At 44.3% G+C, this 15,094-nt stretch overlaps 1 protein-coding gene across 1 annotated transcript in view; it reads right to left on the bottom strand.

Moving 5' to 3' along the window:
• Window positions 1-15,068, bottom strand: part of GRAMD4 (GRAM domain containing 4) — an 83,878-nt gene extending 68,810 nt beyond the window's left edge. The window contains exon 1 of the mRNA XM_075742339.1: window positions 14,789-15,068. Coding sequence (XP_075598454.1) covers window positions 14,789-14,817 — 29 coding nt within the window. The 5' untranslated portion in view covers window positions 14,818-15,068. The remainder of the gene's footprint in view (window positions 1-14,788) is intronic.
• Window positions 15,069-15,094: the final 26 nt, after the last annotated feature.

Raw genomic sequence — 15,094 nt, 5'->3', positions numbered from 1 at the left:
CAAAATATCTATGTTGCAAAAATAAGCCACAAAAAAACAGGTGTTTGAGATGTCTGTCATTGATTTCTGTAGTCAGTGCAGAGCGAAAGGAATTGAGTCTTTTACCAAACCCAGTAGCTCTCCAACCATCATACAGTCATAAAAATAATTTTAATAAGTCAACATTTTTTAACTTTTCCCCTCATGAGTAAAGTCGTCCAACATTTTTGGTCCATGAAGAACTACAAAGACATAGCTAGCTCATATCAAATTACAACCACTACTATAATTAAGAATCTTTAATTTCCTTCCTATATACTGGCATTGAGCTTATAAAGAACGTCTGTAATCCCCAAATCCCGCACATTTCCATGCAAGAAGCCGTGCTGCTGCTTATTCTGTTCCTTCTCCCTTCCTTCCAACAAAAACCTGAAAATGCTCCTGAAGTTGGTGCTACAGGCACAGAAGGGATAGGGCAGGAAAAAAGTAAAAATAAAATCACTTTGCGGATTATACAAGTTTGTAGTGTTGTAATTCCTCATCGTTCAACGTGTAAATGAAGGGGCACGAAGGATTGTGTAAAAATTTGTGTAGGTAACATGTAAAAGGACACTGTGTGAAGGACTGCTATGCTGCACAACACACAAAAGAGTAATGGAGAAACAGCAAGTTTCATACAGTAAGTCTGGCTTCAGGCATCAGCTTCATTTCTGGCACTGTCTGTACTACACAGCCACTTGTAAAAGTCATGTAAACTATTCTTTGAAATCTTATCAGAGTAAAAAACTCAAGGTCAAGCTCCCACCAGACTGACAGAAATGCGAACAGCAGCTCCATCGGAAAGCAGCACCCTGGAAAAGAGCCTCCTCCATTCTCACCCACACAGCTTGTCAAAAGATGAGAGGGATATTTTCCTCCATGTAGGAGAGTTTGGAAATAGCAGAGGAAGTTGTGTAACTCAGAAAAGCACCAAAGTAATCTTCTAGGTACTGCAGACCCCTCCTCCATTTCTTCTGAGTGCAACCCTTTACACAAGTCCGTCTGCATTGTTGGCACGTTTGCTATGAACAGGACTGGATCACAGTACCCAAAAAAGAGTTTTCATTTATGGAATTCAATTAGTTGTTTAATAATGTGGCTAGTTAACTGGCTTCTCTTAACATAGTGAAATGGCAGGCTTAAGGTTGAAAGGCCTTGCTGTTCAAGGTAATCTCTCTTACAGGAGCAAACCCCAATTCCCTCGCGTTTCAGATGGCATCATTCCCACGGTAGGCAGAGTATCTGCTCTTTGTCCTCACACTTACAATAGTAATCCTGAATTTATTTATTTTTTTTTTAACAAAAGGAATATAATCACAATCCTGCAAGTTAATTCTTCTGTTTAGTAAGCTGCTTGGTTATTCTGCCATAACTGCAGATCTTTCATTTCACATGATGATTTTAACATGCTTTGGATAGCAAAAGTAAATGGAATTCTTTGCTAGTAAACCTAATTCTTCCAAGAGGCACATGTAGTCTGGGCATCTCCTTCACACTCTTTCCCAGTAACCTGTGTACACAGTATCAACTGCTGAAAAAAAGCCAATTTTGGTGATATCTCTAACTGTAGAGGACAGAAGATGGACACCAGCCCAGCCCAGAAAAAGGCTTCCATACACGCTTAGCAGTTGTGACTGGTGAAACAGGCAACTGGTGGAGAAGTACGAAGGTGAGGCTGAGCAGAGGTTGTCCCCTCGCCCCACCAGCAGTTATAGATTGGGGATGACAGCATGGATCTATGACAAGAAGTGAAATAACCTCAGAAAGACAGACAGGTGAGTCAGATACTTGTAAGGAAATACACAGGAGGAAAAGAAAAGAAAGGGGAAAAAAACCCCAACAAACAGACATTACTTTAGTTAAGTTTCCCATGCATTCTTGTCTTTTCTCCCAAGTTTTATTGGTTCATGAAACCAATTTCATTTTGCAAACAAAACAATTCATCACTCAAAACACTCAACACTGCCACAAATGAAGTCCGGACACTTGCAACCCACTTGTCTCCAGACATACATGGAGCAGCTGGGTGGTCCTTCTTCAGCAGCTTGGCATATGTGGCTGTATACGTGACCAATGCAGCAAAGAGGAGGAAAGATGGAGAAATGCAGACATATTCCATGAGCAAGTTTGAGGCTTCCTTAAAGCATGTGTAGAGTTGAGGAAAACTAAACAAAAAATTGCATCATTTCAAGAAAACACAGAAATTAAGCCTTACGTAAGTCTGCAAGGAAGGTACAAAGCTTCTTCGTAACAAGTAAACCAACCAGCTGAGGCTATTAGCATAACTAGCCTAGTTCTTACTAATTTGGCCATATTTGTAGGAAATTAACGTTTTAATGGTGCTTGTTATATCCTATTGCCTCATCACTGCAGATGACAAAAAAAAATTTATACACAGGCGTCAACAACTACATTTTTGAAGCTGCTTGAAACAACTGCAACAAGCTGTCTTAGAGCAAGTCTTTAAATAAACCAGGGCACATTGACATACCCACCTGCCATCCTCTACCAAAGGGGAGCCTGTCGTTGGCAGCATCACAGAAACGTAGATACATGCTCATGGCATTTCTCCCAAGAGGAGCCAGCTCCTCTCTTGATAGAGCCCTATTAGCAAGGTTTCTACCATGTTTCAACACGGGATGTACTGGGCACAAGGAAGAAACAGAAAAAAACCCAAACCTTTGCCAGTTTGTTCTTTTGATCCCAAACATGGGTTAACCTATGAATCCGATGGTGTTTGCACTTAATGGATCACCTCTTCTGTTTATTAACCAAGCCTGTACAAGCACTCTGATCTACCATGCTTTTTGCATGCTCTATTTCAAAACAAAGTATTTTCTCATCTCAAAATGTCACAAATACACCCTGAAGCCTGTCAGGCTGCTAAAATGATAGAAACCCAATGACAGTAAATAGCAACTTGGCACATTGTTGAGCCTTCAGACTTGAAATAGATTTAAATTAACACAAAGATAGCAAGATGGAGAGTTTAGTAACAAAGTGAAGAAACCAAGGGCAAAGAAATAAGATTATTTCAGTCATCGTTTCAATCAGACCAAGCAACTTAAAAGCCAGCTACAGGATGGCATTTACGTCTGCCTCTAAGACTGGGATGAGGGCCAGAAGTACACTACTTGAGCCGATGGGTTTATTTATGCCATGATGACACTTCAGTTAGCAATGATAAAGGTCCAAAGGTCAAAGTACTTTAAGAAAAAGAGCCATATACACAGTATATCTTTCTGAGCAGTTGGGGTGGGAAAGGAAGGAGCAGAGAGCATTATTCCTTGCACGCACCTCTCCTGCCCCACAAGCCACCACAAAACCACTTCAGCTGTGCCCATTTCAAAGCTTCCTGAGATCATAAAGGAGATTTCTGTGGAGATCCCACCTTTCTTCATCCAACCACTCCTAACAAATGCTTTGTTTTTCCAAGCCAAAGCCAGAGAGAAGCCAGTGGTGCCTCATGGCAAAATTGAGAGGCCATGTTGCCAGCTGAAGTCCAGAGACTCCAAAAGAACTCCCTAAAAAATCTGGGGGAAAGAATAGAAACGAAGGTAGAGAGCAACATTTTTGACACTTCTGTCAGTCTCCTAACCAGGACTTCTTCCAGCTCTAACTTATTCCCAATTACTTCATTAATATTCACGTATTTAATTCTTGGAATTTTAAAAACAGAGCTATGGATTTCACTTTTCAAGAAGGATCCTAAAGGTTTAATTACCTATCAGGCTCAAAGTCTGGTTTGGGGATATCAAACCTTTTGTTTACACTACATATATGTTTTAACAGATGCAGTTTCTCCAAGTCATGGAAACTTGGAATTCCAAGACTTTTTGCATTAATGACAGAAGTGTGCTGAAGACTTCAGGACATGATCAAACCACCAGCTAGCACTGAACTCCCACTAACCTCTAACTGGCCTATATAACTAAAAAAAAAAAAAAAGGGGAAATGATTACATCTTTGGATTTCTTTGTTGTAGGCATCTGGGGCCTTCACTCAGCTGCAGGATCTCAGCAGGATGACTAAACTTGAGCAGGGACTTGGATGGTTGTAATTAGGAATCTGTTTTAAGCAAGACCTGAGTCATAGAATCATAGAAGATGAGATAACAAAAAACAGGGACAGGCTGGTTTTAGGGTGAAAAGAAAAGCTGTAAATACACAATAAAGGAATAGTTCATATCCTACCAATACTCCTGCCAAACCCTTCTATTTCTTGGACAATACAAAATCTTCAGAAACAAAACAGCAGTTTTAATCAAGGACTGTTCTGGGGGCTTATTGCTGCCCTCAACCTTGATGCCCCACAACATGCCAGAGGTGCCAGGCCTCTGAGGGCTGTACTGCAAGAAGCATACTGAAACACACACCCTGCTACCACCTCCCCTTCATAAGAGGCAGCCACACAACCCAGAAGATGTGAAAGTAAGTTTTTCTGAACTAGAAGACTGTTTTCCAGTAAGAGGAAAGGTTTCTGGGTACCCAGGAAAAACGACAAACAGTAAGATGGAAAAGTTGGGTCCAATTTGCGTATAACCAGCCTTAAAACCTTTGACTAAGAGCTCACACATGTACTGAAAAAGGTCTTTGGATTTGGTATATAAATTAACAAGGCTACAGAAGAGGTCAGACCACTTCATACCGCTGTTCTACACAAGGGTACGTACAAGAGCACATGGGGGACAGAAGCAGCTGTCTCCCTTCAGGAATGACAGGAGTACTGAACCTCATGCAATTAAATACCTTTAAATAAAGGTGTTTTCTTTACTGGATTGGCTACCAGGCAAGCCTTCCTTGCCACCTGGCCAGGCAGAGCACTTTGCTCTCCTCCACAGCCCAGTGACAATACTCACATTACTAGTTATGACTGCATTTTGCAAAAAACTTTTACTTTAAGAGTTGAATCTACTGGTTAATCTTTTTTTTTTTTTTTTTTAAAGAAAAAGACGTTATTTCAAATTATTATCAATTTGTAAAAAAGAAAATCTGCATGTTTGTAGCTAATCTACTTCAAGAGTTGGCGTCTGGCATTTCCTCCACCATTCGGAAACACCAGTGATGCATCTGCTTCCTAAACACAGTTTCTCATCTCCCATTTCAGATAACAGCAATCTGTGGTCAGACAGTCATCTTCAAGGTCCAACCCCTTCTTAGCATTTCCAGTAAGTATATCTCTCTTTGCCTACTCTTCTAGTGACTTTTACAAGAATGCAGTATTAACTTAATAGCGATTAAATCATTGAATTAAAAAAAGCTCTAGAAAATGCCAGTCTATGCAACACTTGGTTCAGCTGTAGCTCTCAAAAAAGGAGGAGAAAGTAAAAAAGCAAATCACCGCCTTTAAAGCAAACAGACACTCTTTTTTGTGTCAGTCCATGTACTGTTTCCAAAACTCATCTAACATAATTGTTTGACAGTTAAATATGCACATGATTTTTTTTTGTGCAATGAGTAAGGTCTGCTGTACTTTCATATTAGCTCTCAGATATTATGATGAACTTTTAGCCAACTAAGAAGAAAGCCACCTTCAGGGTAAAATAAACAGATGTAGTTTGCTTCAGACAATACGGAATGCAAACTCCATGGAAAGATTTTCCATTATTTAACAAAGACAATAAATTGTCACCAACAGTAGACTAATGAGTCACAGACAACAGCTTAATACTTAAAGCTTATCTCTAAAGAAAAAAATATTTATGCCATTTCAAAGTATTAACAACAAAACAGAAAATGAGTTTTGAATAGATCCCACAGATTCCAAATAGGATAGCTGTATGCATCCAAGTGAAATCCAAAGCAGACACTGCACACAGCCAGGCTTGCATTCCTCAGGAAAACCAGACTGAAAATGCCGGTCATTGTTTCTCATTCAAAAAAGCATACGCTGTCCCTGCTCTGCTTTAACAGAGGACTGCCGAGGGCCGGAGGGGTTCACCAGGCACATTCAAACTGCTAAGCAAAGTGAGCTCCACATTCCTCCTGTAAAACATTCCAAGAAGTGGTGTTTGTGCCTCACTTTTTCCCAACGTGTGCTGTAGAGGGAGAAGTGATCCAGCATTAGAGGAAATAGCTGTTGGCAGAGCCCTCAAACTGGGGAAAGGTTGCTACTGGAAGAAACAGGAAAGAAGCAGAAGTAGCTTTAGAAACAGTGTATTTGCTGTAAAAATGTTTCCTAATACAGTTTTCTGAGGAAGTCAGAACTATCTCAATTTGGCTAGCTATTCCTATAAGTGAAAGTAAAAATAAGGGCTGTTCAATGAGCATACATACATCAGTCCCATCACCAACTCTGCTGGGGAGGGAAGGCAAAATCCTTCCAAATAGGCCCAGACCCTTTTATAAGCATCATAAGCTTTATATTCAGAATGTTTATCTGAAACAAAACAGAGTTACCTCCAGATAATCTGGAAGAGACCACAGTGCTCTTTTCTGAAGTGTTGTGCAAACTCCTGACATTAGTTTTAATTACTGCAAGTTTCCAGGAAGCTCTTACAGCTGAAGAAAGTCTTGGGAACACAGCACTCTGTAGCAGCTGGCAGTTCTCTTAAAGGATCAGTGTGTCCATGGCTTGTTGGAAAGGTCATTCCTCATTGCACAATCCTAGGTTATCCCGTAGAGGTGCTGAGACTGTGCAGGGTTTTACACAAAACCAAGTCACACTACATTTTTGTACAAAAGGCGATCTCAGACACTTGGCGATATCTTTTGAGTTGCTGTGTAGATTAGCCTTGAAGAAGAGTGTGAAGAACTTGGATAAAAGCACTGCAGAAGTGCAAACAATTATAGTTAGTCAAACTGGAATAATGCCTAGAAGTGGTTTAATGCTTTGAAAAGTCAGACTACGTGAAGAGCAGAGTTATACAGACTCCACTTATTCCTTCTCATTCCGATGACGTGATCCTTACAAGCTGATGCAAGACTTAGTAGTCTATGGAGCTGGTTTTTACTATCATCTGATAATCACAGTCCAAAGTCACCCTAACATTAGTCACATGAGGATGCTTTGGACATTTTGCTGCTCTCAGGTCCCACGCTTCACAGCTACCTTTGCCCCACACAAACAGGATGGCAGCAGCTGGGAATCAAACCTCTCGGCTACACGCAGCAAGAAGCAGCAGCCAGGATCTTCAAGGATGGTACGTGCAGTCAACTCCCTTGGCATTACTCCCTGTCTCACAAGGAAAAAGGTGAGGAAGAGGGAACATGAAAAAAGCCCCAAACCCAAAAGTGAGTTCAGAGTTAGGATCCCAGACTACAGATAATCTTGCAGCTTGGTTTTGAATAGGACAGCTAAAGTTGTGTTTGTTGAGGGCCGTGTAAGTGCAAAGAACACCACACCAAAGGTGCACAGCATTTCATCGAGTGCTGAACAGCTATTTTTTTCCCATTGCAATGTGGTATCTTGTTGCAATAGTTGTGCATCTTACAAACTACTCAGAGCCCAGGCTACTGGTCCCTTCATCCCCAGAACAAGGTTACAGATATTTTCAGACTGGTCTCTTCTTGCTACTCAGACCTCTAACACTTGAATTAGGCAAGCCACCCTCTCCAGCCAACCCAGAAAGCATAAACTCATCCAGTTTCTGGCAGCACGTTATCCCTGGAACAAACCCTAATACTGGTAGAGGTCACACTACTACAGGAGCGTCTGGGAAAACAACTTGTGCCCAAAGCACACAATTATATGGCTCCCTAGGCTCAGATCTGGAGTAAATTACAGGGGTTAGACACCCACATCAGTCCCAACACAACTAGGAGAGACCCTGAACCCGCACAGCTACAGACATCAGCTGGCTCTACAAAAAGCAAGATGGAAAAAAGATATCCTTGTCAGGCTCATAATGCAGTATCATGGACTATGCATGGCCTCCAAACTACGTTTTAAGAGAACCTTCTCTAGAAGTTTCGCACTTCCCCCGCCTTATGCCTGTGACACTGCTTAAATACTGCTGACGGTTATAAATCCAGACGCCTGTCTGTAGCCCTGCTACATTTCCCCAGGAATTACAACATGCTGTTAACCTTGAAAAGTGCATCAAGTTATTTTAAAATGCAGTTACTGTGCACACCTGGGAATGCAGAGATGAGATCCAGAGAGAGGGAATGAAAAACACACAAACCCTTTCCTGAATGTAGAAGGAACGTGGAGCCTTAGGTAGTAAAAGGAACAGTGAGAGGCTGGAGGACTTTTTACTGAAGGCAGCTCTAGAGCTAAAGCTCTTCTAATAAGTTCTCTTTTGCATATGCATTTCTAACTTGAAGAAGCCACTTTTCAAAATTTAAGCTAACAATAAACTTCAGGTTATGAAATAAACCTGCTCTGAGCATCTAAAGATGCCTGTGTATCCTTCATTGAGAAACCTGGTATTTCAGTCTCTGAGAACTGGTTGGTTTCCAAAACAGTGAATTTGAAGTGTTCTGTATATAAGTAACCTGACACCTGAAATGAATATTGAAGGAACAAGTGGCTTTTACAACATAGTAAAAAATGCCAAGCATTAGTAATGCCAGATACTAATACAAACTGCTGACAGTCTTATTGAGAGCTCTGATAAGACAGTTCTAGCAGTTGGAAACTAATTGCACTCAGTCACTAATTGCATACATCAGGCCAGCACGGAGTGCATGGCTTTGGTATCTTTAATTAAGATAAGTATAGACCTCTCATGTTGTGCAGTTACTTTCAGGGGAGTACTCTGGAAATTTTAAAATGCATCTATTAACCATTCTATTTGGACATAGAGAAGGCAAGCAACTGCTAACTACTTTTTTTCACATAATTTTGCCATGTTCTTGAAGAACCTTAAAAAAACCCCACCTTAACCAGCTCCACACCTAGATATACAGGAAGGGAAGCTCGATGGCCAAGAAACAAGAGTGTCCCCTCCCACAGAGTTTGATGAGAATCCCAAGGATAAAGTGCTATTTTGTGCTTTATTCCTTTTCATTGTTCTCCTGTCCATGAATAGTGTTACTGGCATTACACTAACAGTTTTATTCTGCACCTGAAGTGTTGACCTAAAAATGAAAACCCTGTTTACAAATTCTATATTTAACATCGACTACAGAGTTACCCGTATAAGTGTACAAAACAGATGTGGCAGAATAAGGAAGCATCCGAACTTCACTTGGTTTAGTTTACAAGACAGATGCTCACCTTCAGGCACATCACAAGGGAAACGCAGTAATATAGAAAGCGCCCATAGAGCAGGCGGGTCAGCCCCAACAGAGTACAACACAGCATGGGATGGCTGCTGGAGAACCAAACCAGCCCACAGCGAGGATATGCCCTCACAAACATAAGCAAGCATTTACTCAAAACTGAAACGAGCTGTTTCAGACAGCAATCCGTAAGAACGTGCATACTCATGTGACTCAGCATCTAATGATTACACTTATTAGGCATGTGTAGCCAGCAAACCCAGTCATAAATCCCTTAAACACAAGTCAAAAGACTTTGTCAAAGCCTGCATTAATGAGATCAGGAAAATGCTGAAGGGCTTGGGTTTTTTTTAACAAGGAACATCAGCTCCTGTGGAAGAGCGGAAGTACTCAGAGAAGCTGCATCACTGACTTACAGTACCAAAGTGACCTCTTGGACCTGCATCCTAAAAAAGCACACACAAAATTTACTTTAGAAGTTTCTTATTTTTACAGCATTCTGGGAAATGTGAGGCCATGACTGGAGTGCTGAGTCCAGTTCTGGGCTCCCCAGTACAAGAGAGACATGGACACACTGGAGAGAGTCCAGCAAAGGGCCACAAAGGGACTGGAACATCTCTCCTGTGAGGAAAGGCTGAGAGAGCTGGGACTGTTCAGCCTGGAGAAGAGAAGGCTCAAGGGGATCTCATCAATGTACACAAATACCTGATGGGAGGGTGCAAAGGCGACGGAGCCAGGCTCTTCTCAGTGGTGCCCAGTGACAGGACCAGAGGCCATGGGCACAAACTGAAACCAAGGAGGTTGCCTCTGAACATCAGGAAAAGGCTTTTTTACTGTGAGGGTGACTGAGCACTGGCACAGGTTGCCCAGGGCGGTTGTGGAGTCTCCATCCTTGGAGATATTCGAAAGCCGTCTGGCCACGGGCCTGGGCAACCTGCTCAAGGTGGCCCTGCTTGAGCAGGGGGTTGGACCAGATGATCTCCAGAGGTCCCTTCCAACCTCAATCACTCTATGATTCTGTGAAATAAAAAGACTAGTTCTCTTCCCACTGATGAGACACCTAGAACAAGTTTTACAGTAAGTTTGATGCACTCTTGTTAACAGTTATCTAGAACAGCTGATGTGTTCTTCACAGACCGCCACAAAGAACTGGCTGCATTAACTTGGGATTTGCAAGAAGCTGCAACTAAATGGAATTCCAGTTTCCATTAAGAAGCAGACATAGCTTTTAAACTAAAAGAGACAAATTTAAGTATTCTCAAAGCATGTTTAGAAAATACTGCCAGCAGGTTTTTTTCCTCATTAACCCAGGCAAGTATTAAGCATATATGATGACCTAAGATGCAAACAGGAAGGATTTTTCAAAGGCAACTGAACACGTTGGGAATCTTTACTTTCCACTATTCTCAGAAGCAAAAAAAAAATTGCATCTTCAATCATTTGAGCACCTCTGAAGATCTTCTGGTCTTGTAAGTCTTGGAACTTAATTTACTGCTAACAGAGCGTGCACCAGGAGAAAGGATTGGGTGTTAAAGAGAGGAGGCGGAAAACACCAAGAGTGCTCCTAACCACAAATAGAGCATTTTTCGTTTGCATCCGATAACTGCTCTTTCAGTTTAGTCAAGGCAAGAAGATTTACTGTGCAAAAGAAACTGTACCATAAAGATGAAGAAAATAACATCCAGAACTTACTCTCTGTGAAGACTGCAGAGCCTGTTAATATTTATGAAGTCTGAAGTGGCTTCAAAGGCTCCTTACTTCATTTTCTTATGTCATAACAAAAAGCAGCACTAACACATTAAATTTTAAGGTGAATTTACCACTAAACTATAACTGGTTTAATGAATTTTGACCTCCTAGGAAAAGGCCTAACTTCTTTGTTTTGTGTGTCCCCTGTATCAATGACAATGACCGCAAGATGAAAAGAGAAAACTTGTATTTGTTCAGAAACTTGAAAGGTTAAAACACATAAACCCTGGAAGTACCCAACGTTATGACCCAAAAGCTACGTTTGACGGCTGTGTTTCTGCGCACAGATTGGATTGCGCATGGATTAACCTGCCACCGTGCACAGCCAGGACAGTAGGCTGAGAGAGAATCTCTTTTGGAAAACCCTGATTAAGCACTTACTGTCAAAAGCTTTCCCTCTGATCAAGCTCTGTCATAAAAATAACACATTAGAGGAAGTCACCTCTCCTCCTAGCATGGATGCTGCCATGCAGATATTATTTAGCTGAGAAAAAAATCTATGTAGGAAAGAAAAGGAACGGTGTTACAGGATAAAGCCAGAAAATTGTGTACTTTATTTGGGCCTGACATGGTCAGGTTTGGACAATTTGGGATGGCAGATTTTTCTGCACATACTACTGGAGTATTTTGGTAATAGCTAGGGCTTTAGGGACTTCAAAGTTAGAGAACATCACTGCTAAGCCTGGTAAGTACTGGGACTAAGGAGAGGGCGGAAGAGACCAGGACAAACTATTGAATAGGTACATAGCTTAAACCCAAAAAAATTCAGCAAGGTACGTGTTGCCTTTGACTCAAGCATTCCTGAATAGCATTTCTTTTCCAGACCTAGAAGAAACAAAACATCAGGAAATGTGATCTATTACTCCTTAAACAAAAATATATTCACCATAAAACTTAATGGGACCATACGTTACACAAAACACAGTCTCATATCTTCAAGAATCCCTATGGATTTGGTGGTGACTGAGTCAAAAAACAAAGTGTGACTTTTCAGCAGACAAAAATGAGGTAAAATGGGGTCTTTGTTAATTTTTCAACAGATCTGTCATCACTTTGGGGGTTAAACAGTTAACACTCCTCCTTAGCTTTGAAGTCTCTGTATTAAGGAGTGAGTACTCAAGTATCAGAACAATGTTGAAGACACAACACATATGCAGTATCACATGTACGTGCATCATACGTAGCCACAGACAATATTCCATACCCCAGAAGTACATCTGGCCTTTAATCACTTCTCAGATACTGCAGAAGTTCCCTTACCAAAATAAAACATTAAAGTTGGGTTTCTCCCCAGGTCTCAAACAATATTGAACCTCCTTGGCATCCGACATTGCCCCAGTCATTCACTCTTGTAATGAATCTCAGTTCCTACAAGCTTTGAATATCACATGCTGGGAGGAGGAGAAGGTGTAGGGCCAGGGAACAGCTTCTGCATTGGCAACCTGCGGTAAATCACTGGGAATTAGTGAGACAGCAGGGCTGTGCGTCAGCCCCCTGATTTCGCCTCCTCAATTGGGATCTCCCCTCTGCCAGTCCCTCTGAAACCAGGTCCCACTGAAGACTAGAGCCAGGACAGGCTTTTCCCAGCTGCTGCCCTTAATTCCTCCCTCCCCAACAGGCGCTGACGTCAGGTCACCAGGCCACAGCAATGCTGCCAAGGCAGGCCAGGAGGGAGGTCAAAGCCTGGGTGATCCCTTCACCCAGAGCAGAAGCCATACCATGCCAAGCAGCGGCACACGTACATTCAAGCAGCAGCAGCTTCCCCCATGCCACTCAGACAGTCACCCCCTGACCCAGGACGTGCTGAGCAGACCAGGTCTCACTAGTGCCACAGTTAAAAGAGAAAAAAACCTAAACCCATCAGTCTGACACTTTAGTTCAGGTTAGCCCCACCTGCCACTGGCCAAAACCATCTCCGAGAGCTTACCTGCGGAGCTGGAAACACAACATGGCTCATCTTCAATTCAGTCTGACATCTCAGCCCAAAACCACCTTTATTATGGCAGAGGGATGAGCCAAACATACTTGTGGCCACCGTATGAAAAACAGTGAAACGTAACTCGGGCTTTCAGGGATTTTTACACAATTTGGTGTCATAACACCATCAATTAATTTTACATTTTATCAGTTTCACAGCTAGTAGCTTAAATGTCAGCTTCAGAAGAGCACAAAACAGGACTAAAAAAAGTTTCCCCTTCTTGAATAACTAGATATGGCATTTGATAACTAGAGATGGCATTTAAAAAGAAAAAGTTTAAGACAGCTCTAATTCTGAGGAATGAAACTACTTATCACGTATTAAAAACAAAGGCAGGATACTGTCAGATAACACAGAGCACAGGCACATGGGATCCCAACTTTATTAAATATTTCCCCTCCCCACCCACATCTCAACCACGACTGGAAACGTGATACCTGAGAACTTGGCCATCATTCATTCCACATTCACACAAGCTTAACAGTACCACATCGACCCAATCCAAACCGCTGCAGTAACGAAGCACGACATGAAAACATGACAAAAAGCTGTCATTTTCCCATTTGCCCCATAGGTGTGTTTACGCCCAGTGATGACCCACAGAAGCAGGCAGGAGGGCCCCGAAATACACACACTCCTGTTGAACCTTTACTGAAGGAGTCCAGGTCAACAGCTTGGGCTGTAAAACAGCCATTTACTGGCACCACAGCTCTGCCATCCTCTCAGTCTCCTTGAAAGTAGACTGAGACCCTCCAGCAGCATTTCTCCGCTCCTACTCCTCCAACACTCCCATGCCTCATCGCTCCACATCAGGATGCATCCAGACACTGCACGCTTTGAGGGATCGGTACATCGCTGGCTACTATTTATTACGAACGTGTGGCCAGCCCCTAATTCAGCCAGGCTCAGCTAAAGCTCAAGAAGCAAACCTCACAACAGAAACAAGGTTCCCAGGTCTCATTTCCAAATCGGATGCTGCCCAGTCGCCAGCGCAGTCAGGGGTTGGGAAGAGGTAGAGGAGGGGTGCAATGCAGTTCGCACTGCTCCCCCTCACCAAGGGAGATCCCTGCAAGCAGCTGTAGGAAATTCTACCACGATCGAAGCCAACTGCACAGCAGGGTGAAGACGAGGAGCAGGTCTGGTAGGGACAGCGTACCAGCAGCCACAACGCAGTCCCCAAGACAACAACAACTCGGGAGACCAACTAGGACGAGCTGTGTTTGTACATGAAGATGTGACCTTTACCAGGTTCACCGCCACCCCGTGTTTACTACAGCCTCTGGCTCCTGGCTCCGCATTTCACCTGGATGGCGGCAATGATACATACCTGTCCCCGCAGCCCAGGACGGCTCCTCCGTGCTGGGAGGCACAGGGAGGAGGGCAGAGCTGCTCCCCCACACCGGGAGGAAGGGAGGGGGGCAGCCGGACACCCCCAGCGCCCACAGGGACGGTCTCCCGTTCCCCGCAAGCGGATGAAGAGGGCCCAGAAAGGCTCAGCCACCAGCCGAGATCCCCGGTGGCTCCCCCCGCACCCTCCCGGTCCACCCCCCGCCGCCCCCTTTCCCTCTACCCCCGGGAGAGCCAAACAAAAGGCGACGGAGGGAACAGGGGCAGCGACCCCCTCCCGGGGGTCCCCGTCGCCGGGGGGCGGCGGGCTCTGCCCTGCCCGCCGGGAGGCACCGCGCCCCACACGCAGCCCTGCCCCGGGGTGAGGGGGCGCGTCTATCCCGCAGCCTGCGGGGCCACCGGGTCCCCGCTGCCCCGGCCCGGGGAGGTCGGCGCCGAGCTGGGGGTAGAAAGGCTCAGGAACAAAAATAAAATAAAAAATTATTATCCCCCCCCCCCGCCCCCAGAGGCGGCCCGACGCGGCACTCACCCTGCTCGTAAATCGGAGCAAACTCTCATTCACGCTCCCCGCGGTGCCCAGGCCGCCGGAACCAGGCGACGCCCCGAAAGCCGCCGGTCGCTGCTCTGCGCTGGGCCGGGCCGGGCCGGGCCGGGCGCCGCCAGGGCCGGGCACGCCCGCTGAGCCCCCGACAAAGCGCGGCGCCCCTGCCCGCTGCGGGCGAGGGCGGCAGCAGGTGCCCGTCCGCCGCCGAGGCCGTGCCGAGCGCCCTGCGCAGCCGCCGCCGCCGCAGCGCCCGAGCCGCTCGCCCGCCCCGCCCCCGGCCGCCAGCGGCCC

Source organism: Balearica regulorum, chromosome 1 (genome assembly GCF_011004875.1).
Source record: "Balearica regulorum gibbericeps isolate bBalReg1 chromosome 1, bBalReg1.pri, whole genome shotgun sequence".
Classification (NCBI taxonomy): domain Eukaryota; kingdom Metazoa; phylum Chordata; class Aves; order Gruiformes; family Gruidae; genus Balearica; species Balearica regulorum.
This window is presented reverse-complemented; position numbering and strand designations above follow the sequence as displayed.